This window comes from Hippocampus zosterae, chromosome 5 (genome assembly GCF_025434085.1).
Source record: "Hippocampus zosterae strain Florida chromosome 5, ASM2543408v3, whole genome shotgun sequence".
Taxonomy (NCBI): Eukaryota; Metazoa; Chordata; class Actinopteri; order Syngnathiformes; family Syngnathidae; genus Hippocampus; species Hippocampus zosterae.
The window spans coordinates 14,280,793-14,298,513 of record NC_067455.1 but is presented as its reverse complement, the minus strand read 5'-3'; the positions used below and the strand labels follow the sequence as shown (position 1 = coordinate 14,298,513).

Sequence of the window (17,721 nt, the reverse complement as noted above, 5' to 3'; positions counted from 1 at the left end):
TAAAGAAAAGAATTAGAGTACATTGGCTATGATTTTCACCAATGGTGATTTTAAAACAATGTGCTGACACCTAGAATGTGTTTGGAAGTTTGGGATGAATCGATTTCACGTAAGTGGAAGCATGGGGAAATTAGGGATTAGGGCATCTGCTTCAATTAAGAGATACGGGTTCCCCAAGTACTCTAGCTTCCTCTTCCTCCATTACGAAACACTACATTTATTACATGTATTCAAAACTGTAAATTGTTGAAAGGGCAGCCGGGGTCAAGTGGGTAAGATTGTCGCCTGCCACGACGGCAGCCCCAGTTCAAGTCTATCACCCACTGAGCAAGACACCCTTACCCCGATCTGTTCCACGGGAGCTAAAGTAGCCCAATGTGTGCCACTAGCTGTGTGTTTGCTGATGTATCCAGGACTCTGATTGGTGAAATGCACCGTGTTTTTTTTCATATTATGTATGTGACAAATGGGTGTGAATTCTTCTTCTAATTCTTTTTTCTGTGAATGGCTATTTGTCTACATGTACCTTGCAATTGACCGGGACGTTTGTTGAGCGAAACAATCAACAAGCGATTGATTGCGAGCGAGAGCGAATATTTACTCATTTGAATTTGATGCTTGAAACATGTTCCAAAAATTTGGAACAAGGGCATGTTTCACAATGTGTTAGATAGCCTTTTGTTTTAACACTCAATAAGCGTTTGGGAATTGAAGACACTAATTGTCGAAGCCTTGTCAGTGAAATTATTTTCCATTCCCTATTCATGTACAACTTCAGTGGGGCGACAGTCTGGGGTCTCCATTGTTGTATTCATGATACGCCACATAATCTGAATGGGACACAGGTCTGGACAGTTGGCAAGCCAGTCTAGTACTTACTCCAAAGTCATGCTGTTGTAACAAGCGCAGAGTGTGGCCTTGACATTTGCTAACAAAAATAAGGAGGGGTGACATTGAAAAAGATATTGCTTGTATTCCAGCATACTTTATGTTGTTCCAAACCCTGTATGCACCCATGCCATGGTCACCAACACATCCCCATACCATCCATAACAGATGCTGCCTTACGAACCTTGCGCTGATAACAATTCACTTTCTCCATTTCGTCCCAGAGAACACGACATCTATGTGTAATGTGGATTCGTAAAACCGCATCACACTTTAAGACTTTGCGTCAGTCCATCTCAGATGAGCTTGGGTTTCAGAGAAACCAGTGGTATTTCTGGAGAGTTGTTGATATATGGCTTTCGCTTTTAGGGTTGAGTTTTAACTTGCATTTTTCACTGTAGTGATAAACGGTGTTAACTGGCACTGGTTTTCTGAAGTGTCCCTGAGCCCACGTGGCAATATTATTGACATAATGTTGCCAGTTTTTAATGCAATTCCGCCTGAGGGGTCAAAGGTCACAGGCATTCTACTTATGTGCAGATATTCCTCAAGAGATTCTGACTACTCAGATGATATTGTATTAAGGACATTAGATGACAAAATCCCCAATGTGTTTGCCATCCTATGTTGAGGAATGTTCTGAAACTGTTCAAGTATTTGTTCAAAGTAGTGCAACTCGTTCCATCCTTGCTTGGGGCTTCATTACAAGGATGCTCCTTTCATAACCAATTATGACACACACTTTTTTTCTAATAAATCTGCTCACCTGTGGAATGTTCCAAAAGGGTGCTGTTTTTTTGCACTCCTCAGCTTTCCCAGATTATTGTTGACACTGTCTAATGTTTTTGGGAAGATGTTATATCAAATATAAAACGAGAGAAAATTTGGGGGGAAATAACTTTGTAACTTTGGTTTGTAGCTATTTCAGTTGAATATAAATGCAAAATAATCCGCAAATCACTGTATTCTGTTTGACTGACATTTTCCACAATGTCCTAAATTCATTGGATATGTGGTTGGTATAAATTCAAGTTAAGTCCTTGCAGATTTTAAATTTCCCTTGGTGTCAATTAGTAAGTAATCAACAAGGTGTCTCTTCTGTGCCTATTGGAAGCTGGGATCGGAGCCAGCTCCCACGGAAATCACAGAGGCTAAGATACAGTGGATTGATGGATGAACAATGTACATAAGTCATATGCCCATCTGCTCACATTCTCTCACAGACCGACGCTCCAAAACATTTGCATCCATACTTGGCAGGGAAGCTGTGTCCCAGTTCTCCAGAAGGAATAAAATGAATTTTCATACCGCCTCTCTGAACCACAACAAAGTGGACTGAAATCCCTTCGCTAAAATCCCTGAATATCTAAACGGACCCATGCATGGGAAACTATAACCGCCTCATGACTGATTTACGGTTATGATTCAGGAAGCGACAATTTCATGTGATTCAATTAATGATCATCACTGAATCTCAAATTGTTGTTTTTGTTTTCATACTGCATGATGACTTGAATACAAAAGTACTTCTACAACAGTATTTGCCACACACTGAACACAAACTTTAAGTAACTCATGTTTTCGCTCCTATTTTTTGTGAGCGGAACTCAAAGATTGAAGACTTTAATTTCACAAAATGCCTATTCCCCTCAAAAATGCTTAGTCACGGGTAAATCTGTATTACTTAGCGAGTGCTTCTACTTTGCCGAGACAATCCATCCACCTCAAAGATGAGTCACATCATTTTGCTAATTAGACAGAGTGATTATTGCACAGGTGTGCTTAGTGCACAGTTTTAATCACTCACAAATCAAATCACAATTTACTTACAGGAAGCCGTTTACTTGCCAGTTGAGTCAAAGCACCAATGACTAAAGTTCAACTGTTTTTACTTTCTGGACCTGGATTTGACACCTCTGGACGCCACTTATGTCCTCAAAGCCACAGCCACAGACGGACCCAAGCTTCATGAATTAATCTATCCACTAGAGACTCACAATAGCGTCATAGTGGCATTATTAGATTACCACATGTAAACATGCAGGTATTATCTGGACGCACAGGTCTATCACTTACCGTAGTTTTGCTGATGGCACTGCTCTTTCTAAGTGTGCCACAAAATGATTTGGAGAATTACTGAATGAGAGAATGCTATCTAGATACTGTATATTCCACACGAAAAGGCACACTGGATTATGAGGCGCACCTTCATTGAATGGCCTATTTTGTAATTTTTTTCATACATTGGGTGCACCGCATTATGAGACGCAATCTACAATGCATCCACTAGATGGAGCTATGATCAAGGAGACGCCAACAGAACAATCAGATGTCAGTAAAACTTTTTAATAAAGCAGCGACACAGTTCACTTAACCAACAGAAAGTTATAACGGACTCGTTAACTTTCTTGCCGCTGCTCTATTTCCGTGTTCAACTGCGAAACCGATCGACTTAAGTTTGAACTCACCGTTGTCAGCATGTGTCTAACAAGGAGCCATTTTGGGGTCGACATATTACCGTATTGACCATACACAAGGCGCATCGGATTTTAAGGCGCGCTGTGAGCTTTTAAGAAAATGGAAGGCTTTTAGGTGCGCCTATTAGTGCGGAAATTATGGTATACTAATAATAGTTTGTCTTTGCAGTGTATTGAACTGTACAAGAGTTGAAAAGGATGTTCAAGTCATTGCATTCTGTTTTAAATATATTTTGACCTGTGACCAAGAAACTTTGACCAGCATTTTACTCAGTGAAAAATCTGAATATCCAGTACATAAAGACTTTAAACCGTACACTGCACTTAAGTACACCTTGGCTGACTTTTGACGTTGATTTTGCTGGCAGAGGTAAAAACAGTTTAACAGCAAAATTGTAACAAACCCAAGTGAATCATTGTTTGCTCTCACTAGCACAATAAGCGCATCAAGCGCGTGTGGGTGTGCCCCTGATGGAGGAAAATTAATCAAAATGCAAAACAGTTTCTCGCTTAATTTCACTGTGTTTATGCAAATGTACATCCCTTTCTGTAATTCTCTGCTCATGTGTGTGTAATGTGCAATTGAAATAGCCGTTTAGCAGTTCCGAGCAATGTCATGGCCAGGTGGGCTGTTTGTAAACCAACATTTGCAAGTACCAGTAATTAAAAAGTTTAATATAGAAATGTTGGTGGGAAAAGTAATTGGGAATTCAGTACTTGATTGAGTTTCTGAAGTGGTCTTCTGCTGGATTTTTCACAGTGCAGCTGTTCAGAAGCCATAGGTCTGCTTCAGCTGGGTCATCTGTGGAGAAAAAAAAACAGATTTCATTGTTCACACGTTACTTAGTTCATTCATGATGAAATATTTGATTCAAAAAGGAGTAGACACCCCGCATTATGCAAACACTTTGGTCGGTAAAAATTACATTGATTTTAACAATACTGTGTGTTTTTTTTTTTTTTAATAATCATTCCAAGTGCAAATTTATTCAGATACTGATGAATACTTTTTTGTAAAGGTCAAATATTTCTTCTTAAAATCATTCTGCCCTCTATGATGATGATGAGGTCACCATATCCCTAGAGATTCCAGGTAAGGTTTTGAGCCATTCCAGTCTCTGCAGCAGGTTGGGCCTTGGTTGTGTGACTTCACACTTGATGAGTGGTCAGGGATTCCAGACAACCAAGTATTTAGATACAAGCAATTAAAAGATCTATTTTCCAAAATTCCCCACTTGTTTTCACAATATCCCATGAGCCCCCTTGCATTCAGGGAGACACGAGTACAGAAAGAGTAAACTATCTTACAAGCAGAAGGGAAACAATCAAATTAAAACTATTCACTCTGTAAACACTGCGACTGGCTGACAACTAGTTCAGGGTGAATCCCACCTACTACCTGAAGAAAGCTGGGATAAGCTCCAGCACGCTTGAGACCCTCATGAGGATAAGCAGGTTAGAAAATGGATGGACTCTTGTAAACCTATAAAAGGTTTATTTTCGATATTGAATCATCATCCTTGGAAGTTCCAAAAAATGCAAAGCCAGGCTAATAACAACTTCCATGTCGTATCATGCTTTGACAACAAAAATAACCAATTGGTGGTTACGAAGTTTGCTCTTCGGTTCTCTACATCATTGTAGCAAAGTTACTTGCAATGACTCAGCAGGTAAGTATGCTTATTTTGAAACAACTCTGAAACGCTGTGATTAGGAAATCTCTGGAAAGTTCGATTTGCATAACATTTGCATAGGTATAGAGGTGTAGCCAATGGCAAGGGGGTGATTTGCTCAATTTTTGCATATCATGGCCATCAGGCAATTATGTGAAATGTGGTTACTGCAGATGTACGCAAAAAACTGTTGACTTATCTGATGGTGAAAACCCCTGAGGGTTAAGACAAACATCCTGGAATTCGTGAGCGTGTCTGTACTTTCAAAAGTCAGGTGCTTGTGAATTATTAAACAAAGAGGACCTACTGAGATGCAGTATCTGTCATTGGTTTAATTGTCATTTTATGTATCTTAAGTACTAGTGGTATCGGTTACTTGGCATCTGTATCAGTGAGTACTCCGGAGTTCAGGACTAGTACTGTTATCAGTCTGAAAAAAGTGGTATTGAACATCCCTTCATGTTGACCACAAGCATCCTGTTTAGAGGTCACGGGTAAGTTGGTGTTTTGAAGCATATCTCTTAACTCCAGGTCACACCTTAAATGATAATCGCTTACCCAGATTTAACTGCTTACGCATTTCTTAACCACTTGCAAATCCTAACCATAACCTGCATAGCCTCAAAAGCGTGCTTCACACACCAACAATCTGGCCGAAGTTGAGTATTTGCCCTCCCTTGCGATCCAAATCGGAAAAGTCCCAATTTTCGGATGTCTCTGAAAGATTATCCTGAGATGTAGAGAGTATGTTTTGAAAACAGTTGGGGCCGGCAAATTATAAACCTGTTCAAATTTCAAAGCCAGTCTACCTACACACACACATATACATATATATATATATATATATATGTGTGTGTGTGTGTGTGTGTGTGTGTTATTCATACATGACCTCATTCTTTGAAAACACTTCTACAGACAGACAAAACAGACAAATTTAATACATGAACGGTCTTCCTACAAGTGTTTATTTGCATTGATTTCACCACAAAACGATATAAAAACACAGCAGGCTGGCTGATATTGAAAAAGCAACACCTGGGGTCAGACTGTGCGCCTGCACCATGCACCCAAGGTCAGAACACATTTCAACTTCATACTCACTATGCAGATTGGAAGGAGAGGGTTCATGGTGTGGGTGAATTTGTGAAAGCAGCATACAGACGGTTAGTTGGACAAAAACGTCAGGGTTAAAAGCACGGAAAAGCAAGTGTATTCATGCAGAGAGCAAAATAAATTAAATGAATATGGAGACAAATGTAAGCTAGAAGTGGGCAATTGTAGTAGTTACCAACCAAATACCCGCTCAGAATGAGGAAAAAAATAAAGACTTCTGTGCTGTAACTCTGTTATTGATTTACCCACAAGTGTGTAAAGCACCCTGCAGAGATGAGGCTCAGCTGCAGTGTCAGAGAGCATGGGTGTACACACATACACACATTAAAAAAAACAAGCAGAATGGGGAATAAGATAATTTCCCCAAACTCAAAGTATGCAGATGCACCCACATACAAACACAAAGTGTAAACTGAGTGATTTGCTATAATTAAGCAGACAGCTGCTTTTCCTACTTACCAGGAAAATTGTTCTTTTTTTCTGAAAGTGACTAAGTAAGTATTCAGTGTCCAGCTTTACTGTGTAAAAAAATGTTCCATTAGACGTCCGCATGTCTGGTACACCATGTCAGAAGTGTGAAATAATAGAATGATGCTGCATACGATCTTGATGGAGTTCCTATGGGGATTATTATATGCAACTTACTTGGGATTTCAGATAGTCCAGGCAAAGTGAGAGCAGTCAGATCTTACATGGGCATATTAGAAAAGAAGCTCTGGAGAATCTGCTTTTAGAGCATTTCCTTTGATACAGACTTCTTTAATTGCCATTCTCAAATATGGATACAGCGATACTAGAAGCCAAGTCTCTTTGGCTACTAAAAGTGTATTCTCTCTTGCAGATTTGTACACCTACTTTGCAAAGTTGCACAACTATGCCCTATTTAAGTTTTAATGTGGGTCCAAAAACCTTGCGGTGATACCGATACCATACCAAAAGCAGAATTTCATCCAGCAATCTACTAAAGTATCAACTTTTCAGCTCAAAAGGTGAGTTTAATAAAGGAATATCTTTGTGTGAAGTGCTGATGTTCTTGTTTGTTTGCAGAAGTGATATCACGACATTTTGTGCAACCGTGTTATTTTGTGTCATTAATTATTTATAATTAATGCTACCGATGAGTCTAGTGTTGAATAATTTAACGACAACAGTTTATGTAACATGGGTTCATGTTTGTATACATGGTAGATGCATGCCACTGTCATCCTCCCAGTTCTAAGTGCTTGTTGCTATGTTGTGGCATCTACACCTAATTACATTTTTTTTAGGGAGGGCATCAATTTATCCCTGATTTTGTCAGTTTCTATCATTTTATTGGAAGAGGTTTGCTATATTTCTATTTTTAAACAGCATGTCTAGAAGAGCTTCTGAATTAAATGATGCGCACTGTTGACACTTTTGACAACCGTACCAAACTTAACTGCTATATATTTCTGATTTCCCGAAGCCTTCTGCTCCAAAAACACTATCTGTGTTTGTTGGTCCGTGTAACATTTCCATTTCAGCTGAACAGATCCAAAACCGCCCAAGAGTTTGTCTGGCCAATTTTTCGGGTGCACAGCGGGGTTCAAGTGATAGCGTTCACAGTTGATCGAACAAACCACACTCTGAGAAATAGCACCAAAACTCATTTTATCTAAAACAAACCTGTCAAGTGTGAAACACCCGTATTTTCATATGTTTTGCTTGAATTTAGTATCAATTTGATATTATCCTTTGTGTGTGTGTGTGTGTGTGTGGGGGGGGGGGGGGGGGGGTGCAGAGAACATATAACGTTTTTAAGGTAACCTGACTGCATGTTTTACTTGTTGCAAGATTTTGAATATATGTAACTCATGTGTGTGCATGTGACTCTATGCACGCATGCAAATGTGTGCTCGAGAGACACAGAAGATGCAGACAGCGGCCACCCTGGGGCACAATACAATGCTTGTGAGCTCCACGCACACATACTGTATCATGACCCACTTTTCCACCCGATCCCACACACATCTCGTCACGCACGCGCACACAAACACATTTGTGTTGTCGTTTCTGTCTTCTAGCTTCCATCCTTTCCAGCCCATATCTCAATGCTGCCCTCCCAGCACGCCCTCTCTTATCTATCTTCACACACGACACATACACAAAACACGCCACACTGAGAGGACGTGCTGACCTTGGGAGACAGTGCTGTAGAGGGTTATAGGAGCCAGCATGCCGGCGCAAGCGTGGCTTTGGGGTGAAAAGATACACTTGACTGAGCTAACAAGGCCTGTCTGCCCTTATTGGCTAACCAGACTGCTGGATGCCATGCTGGCTCAGAGGACAGGTGCACCGGGAGGCGGGGTAGGGCAGGGCAGTGGCCTAAGCGCTTTGCGTCAAGACTACTCGGATAAAGTTACTTTTACTCATATTGGTAAATATAATGGTTCTTGGATAGTAAATGGGCATTTGCTTGTATAGCACATTGCCACCTTCATGGCACTCAAAGCGGCATTGGGACCAACGGCGTGTTCGGTGTACGGCTCAGACACTTTGGCATTGTCACAGGGGCTCAGGATTGAATCGCAACCACACCATGTCATGAGAACTGGGGTGGGGGGGGGGACCACCCAATTAATGAAAAAAAATGGTCAACTGTTAAAAAAAAATGCCCCAAGATATTGTAAGCCATCCAACACAGACAATTCCAGAGCAAATAACTCCACTGTACTAAAGCACTCATGACCTTTTCACAGTTTATTTAGAACCCACTCTTGGTAGAAAGTTGACAATACAGTCAGTGAGATCTTCCAGGTAGGGGCGCATCTCGTCAGGTGTCACCACAGTGATTATATGCTTTGGCATAGTTTTTACATGAGGCGGATGCCCTTCCTGATGCATCCTGCTCATTTTAACACAGACAGTGGCTTGGAATTTGGGTTGAGCATTCCCATTAACATGTTAATGTGCCTGACAGGCATTTGAACGGTGGTCTGCTGTGTCAAAGACAGCAATTCACTGCCACTATCTACCACTCATTACTCATTAGTACTTTGAAATACCAATGTACATGTCAGAGAAGAAACTGGCACTGGCTTGGTCAGATATTGAATTATATGAATGTGAGATTCCATGTTGGCTGGTTCAATACAAGGTGTGCATTCAATTTTTTGCGGAGCGTCTCTGGGATTGACTGATATTGTTCCTAATTCATCAGAACTAATGAAATGATGTGGGAGTGAAGGCCATGATAGAATTTACTCCTTTTTTGCAATCTGAGAAAATAAACTAAATTACACCATATGTATTTAAATCTACAGTATATGGGCCATGTGCACAGTATGTGTACACATGGCCTATGTGTACACATTTGCCTTCCTGACGTGGCAAATTTGTATGAGCCTTGGAGGATTTCAGAGTTTCACCTCCAATCAAGTCACACACACACACACACACACACACAAACAAAAGAACCTAGGGGTTTGGCGGTTGGTTTATCCGTCTAGCAGGGTGAGCAACCACTCAGGCATGGATGATATTGCAATCAACTGTCATTAGAGGGACAGTGAGTACACACATACAGGGCACAAATGATGCTCATTCAGCTGTCAGTCATTTGTTCAAAATCACACACATGCCATTTAATTACAGCAATACAAGTTCCCCAAGCTTAAACTTCACAAGCTGACAAATGTTTCACACATTGCACGCAAGTGGTATCAAATAAAGAGGAAGGCAACACCAATTTCCAAATATCTATATGAGCGCACGACATCTTTTGCCTTTATTCACCAAATATTAATCATCTCGAGCAACTACACAGCAACGGTATTACTTCTGGTTAAGCGTCAATGTTTTAATGTCTCTACTTGCTTCTAATACTACTCATCAGAGACAAAAATGTTAAAATATCTTGCATGTGACGTACAAATAACATATATACTAACTTATCTATAGTATCAGCCCAATGTCGCCTCGGCCAAAGAAAGCAAAGTCAAAAGTCAAAATTATGTTGATCACATACGATGAAAAGTCAAAATCATGTTGATCACATACGATGTGAGAGGCATCATACACCATGAGTTCTTGCCACAGGGCCAGACAATCAATCAAAATCTCCCAATGTCCTGATCTTCCGTCAGTTCTTGGATGAGAAGAACAACTTCCCTCGTCAACTGATCTTGCGCCATGTGACATCTTAAGGGGTTCATCAAGGGGAGCCATTTTGACGACGTGGAGGCCACCAAGACCGAATGAGCTAAGGATCATTCCAAAACAATCCTTCCAGCTGATTGCAAAGAAGTGTGGCAGAGAAGGATGGAAAAGCACATTACACTTGAGCGGGATTACTTTGAAGTTGAAACCATGTAAACTGTTGTTTTTGTGACGCCAGTTCCGCTACATACCACGTATGTTCTTGACAGTCCCTCTTTTTCTCCCCTGTCTTTCGGCCATTCTTCCCTCCAAATCCTGAGATACGTACTGCTTTCTCCTCTTTTCGGATCAGCATCACACCTCTCTCTGTAGCGACGCTGCATCACTGTTGTGCTTGAACCATTTTCTGGCAAATATGCACAATTTAACTTTACACTGTCAGGTAAATTTTACAGACAACACAGTAATAGTTACTGTTTAAATCCATACTGATGAAAGGTCAAATTCTTGTACATGCACAAGCGTTGAAGATAGTAAGAACTTAAAACCACTCTCATACTAAACTTGTACATACGCATACACAACTAAAATACCCATGTTTCTGTTATAATTAATAGTCTTGAAGTGTTCTGAAATAAGCACATACACTTTGTGTCAACTGATACACTAGCGGAACAGTATTCGCTCATGTGCAACATCTGCGAATGTGCAAAAAAAAGTGTTTTTTAGAAGGCTTTTGGGCTCCATTTGATCACATTCTTAACCCCACGTTAAATGGTAGTCACGGAACTGAAAAATGGAAACTGTATTTACCCAACGGCTGACCGTCTAGTTTTGTGATAATTATGCTTTACAGGAATATGGCGACAGAGAAGAAAACAGTCATGTAACGTAGTATGAAAATAATGGACTATCAGTGATGGGCTAAATTGTCCAACTGTATCGTGCAACAACAACACGCTCTTTCAAGAGATCCTCAAAAAATGAGGTCATGGGATGGCACAAAAAGCAGCTAGTGAAAACTTAAAACAGACCCTGAAGCCATTTTGGCTCCAACGGGAGGAGCGCAAAATCTGATAACATGCTCCATGTTATGTCCCGTGTGGAAACCTCTGTTGGGGCCCAAGACTTGTAAAACGAAAAGAAAGGCATCACCATCATACCTGCTAGAGGCTAGCAGGGTCGAGACTACTGTGAGCTGCTGTCGATAGAGTCTGCAGAGACGAAGCTTGTAAATAGGATCACCGCAGATCATCGGCGAATAGACATAGCCCGTGCTTAATCTTGTGTTTCTTCTGAGAGATGTGCAGAAATGGGTGGGCGAATATCACTGTGCATCACTGAATAGTCGGAAGCTGGCGTGTTCGCCTAGTTGAGCACAGGAGGGGGCATATCGGAGATATCCTACCAAACAGTTTGACAGCATCTTAAAAACAACCATCCACTTGGGATTGTCTCCAGTTTTGAACAACTAACTGTGAGTCCATTACATCTCAACTGTGACATCAAACTGGAGGAAAGTGGGCTGGACTCGGGGGAGGGTATTTGAAAAATAAGGGGGAAAAAAATCTGAGGTGCAAATATAGGAATATTAACTCAAGGGTGTTTTAGACAGGAGGCTGCGTAAAGAGGAAAAGTAAAACAAAGTTCAGACAGCCACATTTGAGTCGTACAGCGACACATCCTCGTCTCTTCTTAGCTTCTGTCTAACTCACCAAAACCATATTTTACTGCTCCAGGTTGAAGTGTTACATCTCTAAAGGAAATCCGCATAACTGAAGCATTCAGATCAACACTTCTCAATGTGGCATAATGTCGACAACATGGCCTTTAAGTTGAAGGCAATCAACACATCCTTTCAAAAAAGGCAAAGGAGCCATTGCACAAGAGCTTGTCATAGATGAATCGTTGCTACGGCGCTGGACGAAGCAGAAATGTTCTTGCTGCAAGAGGAGGAAGTTGTTCTGCTTCTCCTCAGACAACGAAGACATAGACTGCATTCGGTGGGCAGGATGGGATCACATAAATGTGACACTCGAGATGTTTGACCTGATGGTTGTTGCAGCATTAGCGGTAGTTTTCCTATTTATTTTGATTTCGAATCCAAACAAATCAGATGTCGACCCACGTCACGGCACAAACTGTATTCAACCTTGGAAATTCCACTGTAAAATGACTGCAATGTGTACAGCCGTAGCAATAGGTGATTAAGTAGGGGCAATTCAAGATAATAGGCAAGCCATGCTTTGAGAGGAACAGGAATGATGAATGCTACGAGTCAAGCCAAGTACTAATTTGGCTAGCAATGGGTACACCTGGGTCCAGCAAAGAACTCCCAACTGACAGGAAAAGAGCGCAAACTCTGAAAAGCATCCAATAATGTTGGTTACATTTAAAGGACATGAAGATAGAGGAGAAGTACTCGTACGGCACATATGGGCCGGATATTGGAAATATTCCAGTGGTAGTAATAAAATGGTGATAATAGCTTCACTGTGATGTTAAATCCGTATTAAGGGTGATTTATTGAGCAGCTTAGACGCAGGGGACAGAAACAGCTCCTGAAAAGATTTTTGCCATTGCCCGTCTCACCTTGCATAGAGACGGTGATATGAAGCCTCGGGTTCAAGCACTAATTTGGGCCAATCACGAGTCTGCAGCCCAGACAGAAAGCCATTATGGTCATCAGCGCAAGCATGAAAAGATGTTCCACACAGTGAGGGAGATTGTTAAGTGTCAAGGGCAAGGAAGTCAGTGCGTCTGGGCAAGAAGAGGGGTCTTGGAAGATTACTGAGAGACACAGTCATTTCCTAGTGATTTCACTTTTACCACACGTCTCACCAGAATAACAGTACCTTCGAGATGTCCGCTCACCATGAACCTGAACATTTTGCCTCAGTGAGGGAAGATGATAGCAAATCATCACTAGCCGATTAATATAAAAAGGGAGAAATGGAAGACTTGAAGTAAATGATTTAGCTAACTTAGACTTGGGTTTGCCGGTATGTTCAAGGTGGTCCAAGATCCTGTGAAAATGTGTGATAGAGACAAACAGAATTTGAAACTACTGGACAATAAATAGCTTAAGACCCAAACTAAATGATGAATAAAATGATCCAAACGGGGAAAAGAGTTTGCTTCCTACACAAGGGACAGCTTTGTAAGTTTTGACTAAGTATTGGTTGGTTGCTTCTTTAACTTATCTGAACAACACAAATTAAAAGGCATAACACCACAGCAACAAAGCCTGAGGGAAGAGAAGCAAGACTTTTACTCCACATCCAAATTCATTCATTCATCTTCCAAGCCGCTTGATCCTCACTAGGGTCGCGGGGGGTGCTGGAGCCTATCCCAGCTGTCTCCGGGCAGTAGGCGGGGGGGACACCCTGAATCGGTTGCCAGCCAATCGCAGGGCACACAGAGACGAACAACCATTCGCACTCACACTCACACCTAGGGACAATTTAGAGTGTTCAATCAGCCTGCCACGCATGTTTTTGGAATGTGGGAGGAAACCGGAGCACCCGGAGAAAACCCACACAGGCCCGGGGAGAACATGCAAACTCCACACAGGGAGGCCGGAGCTGGAATCGAACCCGGTACCTCTGCACTGTGAAGCCGACATGCTAACCACTGGACTACCGGGCCGCCACATCCAAATTCAATCCAGTATAAATACGAATGAATAAATACAAGTCCAAATAAGGGATGGGCATTATAATCCATGAATTGATTAATTGATCTTTAATAACTACTGATGATAAATAGGATCCTAAATTTGCTTCACAGTGAGGAAGCAGAGCACTTCTTTCAACGACTCAAATCCAACTGTTAAGATCATGCAGACCACAGGTAGTTCCCCAGATCATAAAATCAAAGTGGGTTCCATGATGCACAACACCTTTGACGTTACAATTGTGATGTTTGTTATTTGCCCGAGGCCACAGGTGTCAAACTCAAGGCCCTGGGCGAGAGATGCCCCACCACATCATTTTATGTGGCCCGCAAAAACATGTCAACTTCCAAGATCCTTTCTGAAATGTCTAACAAAATTTTAAATTGTCATATGTAAAAAAAATGGAGATATATTCTCAGCATTTTCTTCTTACCAAACCCCTCATGATAGTAACGTTAAATCAACAGTTATTCTTGACTTGACTATATGGTTTCAGTCGTAACGGCCCTCCATGTCAAATGGTAACTAAAATGTGGCCCGCATCAAAAACTGAATTTGACACCCCAGCCCTAGGCGATGCCACTTTACCTGCAATGAGAGATATGCATGCGAGCCTCTGTGTGTACTATGCAAAAAGGAGAAGTCATACATCAGTTTGCAGCAAACATGACCTGGGTGAGATCGGAAAAGAAGAAAAAAAGAAAAGAAAAACATAAGCAGGTGTGTCTATGTTTTCTTCCTTTTATTCCAGGTTTGAACCCTGGAAAACAAAGACAGAAAAGACCAACTTCGAAGCCACCTGTATGGAAAATATCACCTGTCCTAGATGAACTGCGGCTGGTGGGGATAAAGCTTAGAAGTGAATAAAAGTGGGCGTGGCAGTTGAGAGGTGCTGTGGTCCACAGTCATTGAAGAGAACCTGAGTGGGTCAACTTTATACCACACACTACTGTTCTTACGATAACCTATTTCAATGATTTCATAAACTCAACACGGTAAAGGGTGGAGATGTATGTGTTGTAAATAAATTGGCCAACGTTGTAAAATTACAGATCAAAAGATAGATATTCCGAAGGAGCAAGGAGAGCATTCTGATCAATGTTAGGAGCACAAAATCTCTGCAAATTGGTCACTCTCTTGACCACACGTGCACGCACGCACATTGCCACATATCTCTCTGGAATAGTAGTTCAGTTAAAAAGCAATTTTCTTTGACTTGTTACTGCAGCTAATCACCCTTTCAAAATGTACGTAGTCATATGTTAAGTAGCCTAATTCGATTATTAGTGATGTGAGGCCTTCATCCACCTTTTTTTTTCCTCATTTCAAAGTGGAATTGAAACAATTTAGGTCATCTGGCCCCGTATTCCCACAACCAGGCTGAGGGACATGCAAATCAGATGCAAATGCCACAAAAATGTGAAACCAGTCATGGGCCCGAGTAATAAATACTGAATTTAGCCTCTTGGCAGTCCAAAAACAGCCAGTTGGGGTTCAAATGCAAATGGAATGCAAATAGCCCAGATGTAGAGCGCTTTTATTTTGCCTGATGCACTGAGCACATGGGGCATCCTGGTGGCTTCGAAGGCACAGGCCCATAACACGGCCATATGATATTGCGGTTTTCAAGCCAGCTCATCGTGCAATCCCCCCGACTCATTTGCATTCCTCCTCTGACACGTTCCAGAATGCAATGAGTTGTCAGACGAAGCCAAAATAAAACAGCCTAAATGCTTCTTATAAGATATCCGCAGAGATTTTAATCAAGAATGTGAGACCATGAAACAATGCAGAGACCAAATCATTTCAAACAATATACATCGGACAGATGAATGGAAGATGAGTGCACATACAAAGGCAGCAGCAGGACACAATGGTGGGTCAACTGAGAGATGCAATTTGACTGTCGGAGGAAGGAAAGTCAAATAAAGTTTGACTAAGACTGGTAATGTAGTCAAAAGCTAAAGATACTGAGGCAAATGAGACGGAGAGACTTCCCGAGAGGGCCACTTTTGCAAAATTGACTGGAAAATCCGGGGAAAGATTTCACAGGATCGAGAGATGCTTGTAGCAGAATGTTTCTCAAACAGGAGAAATGAAGAGAAAAATGAAACTTGGCATGTGCACTCTGAAACTGAGTTGAGGGAAATTTGCAAACAGTCCGCTGATGTCGCTTGTTCCCGAAGAAGGGGAAACGTCCGTGTGGTAAATTAATCGAAGGGAAACACATTTTGCAGCGCAACGTGATGAGCTTAGTGGACCACCTTCTTCAGTTGGCAGTGTCTCCGCAAATGACACGCATCATTGGCACACACTCACACAGAGCTTCGTTTGCACACATATGCAGATCTACCATAGTGGAAATAATCACTGCAACGCACTAAATTTTACCTTTCTTGCCCTGAACATACTACCTGATCTAAGTCTGGCCGTGATGCCAATGCGGCCAAAACGAATACCGCAAAGCCCTTAATCACAGCCTCCAAACCTCCGTACAAAATTCTGGCTGAGAGTGCTTAGCACAGAGCGATAAACGGAATGTGGATGATGGCAGAAAAGCAGATGATTAGAAAGGCTTCTCTTACTCAAATCATGCCAGCGTGCACACATACGCAAGTTTACTGCCTCCGTTGTTCCCTGCACATCACCAAGGAAAGTGGATGTGCTTTTCTGGCTTTGTTCAGACAAACGGTTAACATTTTAGGATGGATAAGTATTCTGGAGGCGGCAAGCGTAATTTGAAAATGTGTTCATCCAACAGCAACAGTTGTTTGTCGTAGAATGGGAAGCAAAATGGTGAGAGATGAAATGCTAAAAATAAATAAATAAGTTGCAAAAGCCTGCCGATTAATTCTTCCGACACCCGTATCATGAGGGTGCTTTCACACCTATCCTGAAGTATGTCGGCAAACATGGCACCTCAAAAATCGCTGAAAATGTAAGTAGGTATAACTTGAGCAAACTATCACTACAATGCAACACTAAACTTGTTTCAAAGACAACCAAGGATGAAATCACCATAACAGTTGGTCTAAATGTGTCACCACTACGCATACGTAATATGTATCATCTCAACATTAGTCAACCCATTTCGCCAGAAACGTCTACCGAGCATTCAGAAGATTCTTAAAATACCTCAAAGAGTCTCGACTGATATCTCTTAAGCACACAAAGCAGCTCTGGAATACCTAAGTGAACATAACTTGCTGCTCGTGTGAGCGCCTCCATACATCTGAGCATGACTACATTACTTAGATGGTGCAGACATGGACGGATCCCAGAGAATCTGCCTCCAAATTAATAAATTATTACAAAATGAAACAATTTGAAGTGTTTCCTTCGTGAATAATACATGTATTAGTTTACAGTATGTGTTCATGAAGAATCGCAACAAAAATGCAAACACGAGTGGGACGTGAGTGTACATATAAATTCTGAACATTAAATATACTGATAAATCAGAACTAAGTTGATAAATAGAGAAAGGTATTGAAATATCCATTATGAATACAAGAGAAAATTGACACAAGAGTGCCAGAGTGTGGATGCATATATCCGGTAATCCCGATACAAATCAAAAGTTGTAAAAATATCACGGTTAAGGGTAAAGTATGAGCCTTAATGGAGACTTCTTTCTTCTTACTTTTTTTCTTTTCTGATTGATATAAAAATGATTTATTAGATTGAAACACATAACAGGGTAGGACTAGATACGTTTTTTACTTCCTCCTCCCTTGAACATAATAACTGTGTTGAATGAAGACTGATTTCTTTC

General features: G+C 41.2%; 2 protein-coding genes across 2 annotated transcripts in view; one reads left to right on the top strand and one right to left on the bottom strand.

Annotated features, from left to right (window-relative positions):
- Window positions 1-17,721, top strand: part of LOC127600853 (F-actin-uncapping protein LRRC16A-like) — a 692,893-nt gene that overhangs the window by 379,007 nt on the left and 296,165 nt on the right. The gene's annotated exons all lie outside the window — the stretch shown is intronic.
- The window catches only part of cdkal1 (CDK5 regulatory subunit associated protein 1-like 1), a 183,149-nt gene that overhangs the window by 153,553 nt on the left and 11,875 nt on the right, over window positions 1-17,721 (bottom strand). The window contains exon 4 of the mRNA XM_052065753.1: window positions 4,083-4,167. Coding sequence (XP_051921713.1) covers window positions 4,083-4,167 — 85 coding nt within the window. The remainder of the gene's footprint in view (window positions 1-4,082; window positions 4,168-17,721) is intronic.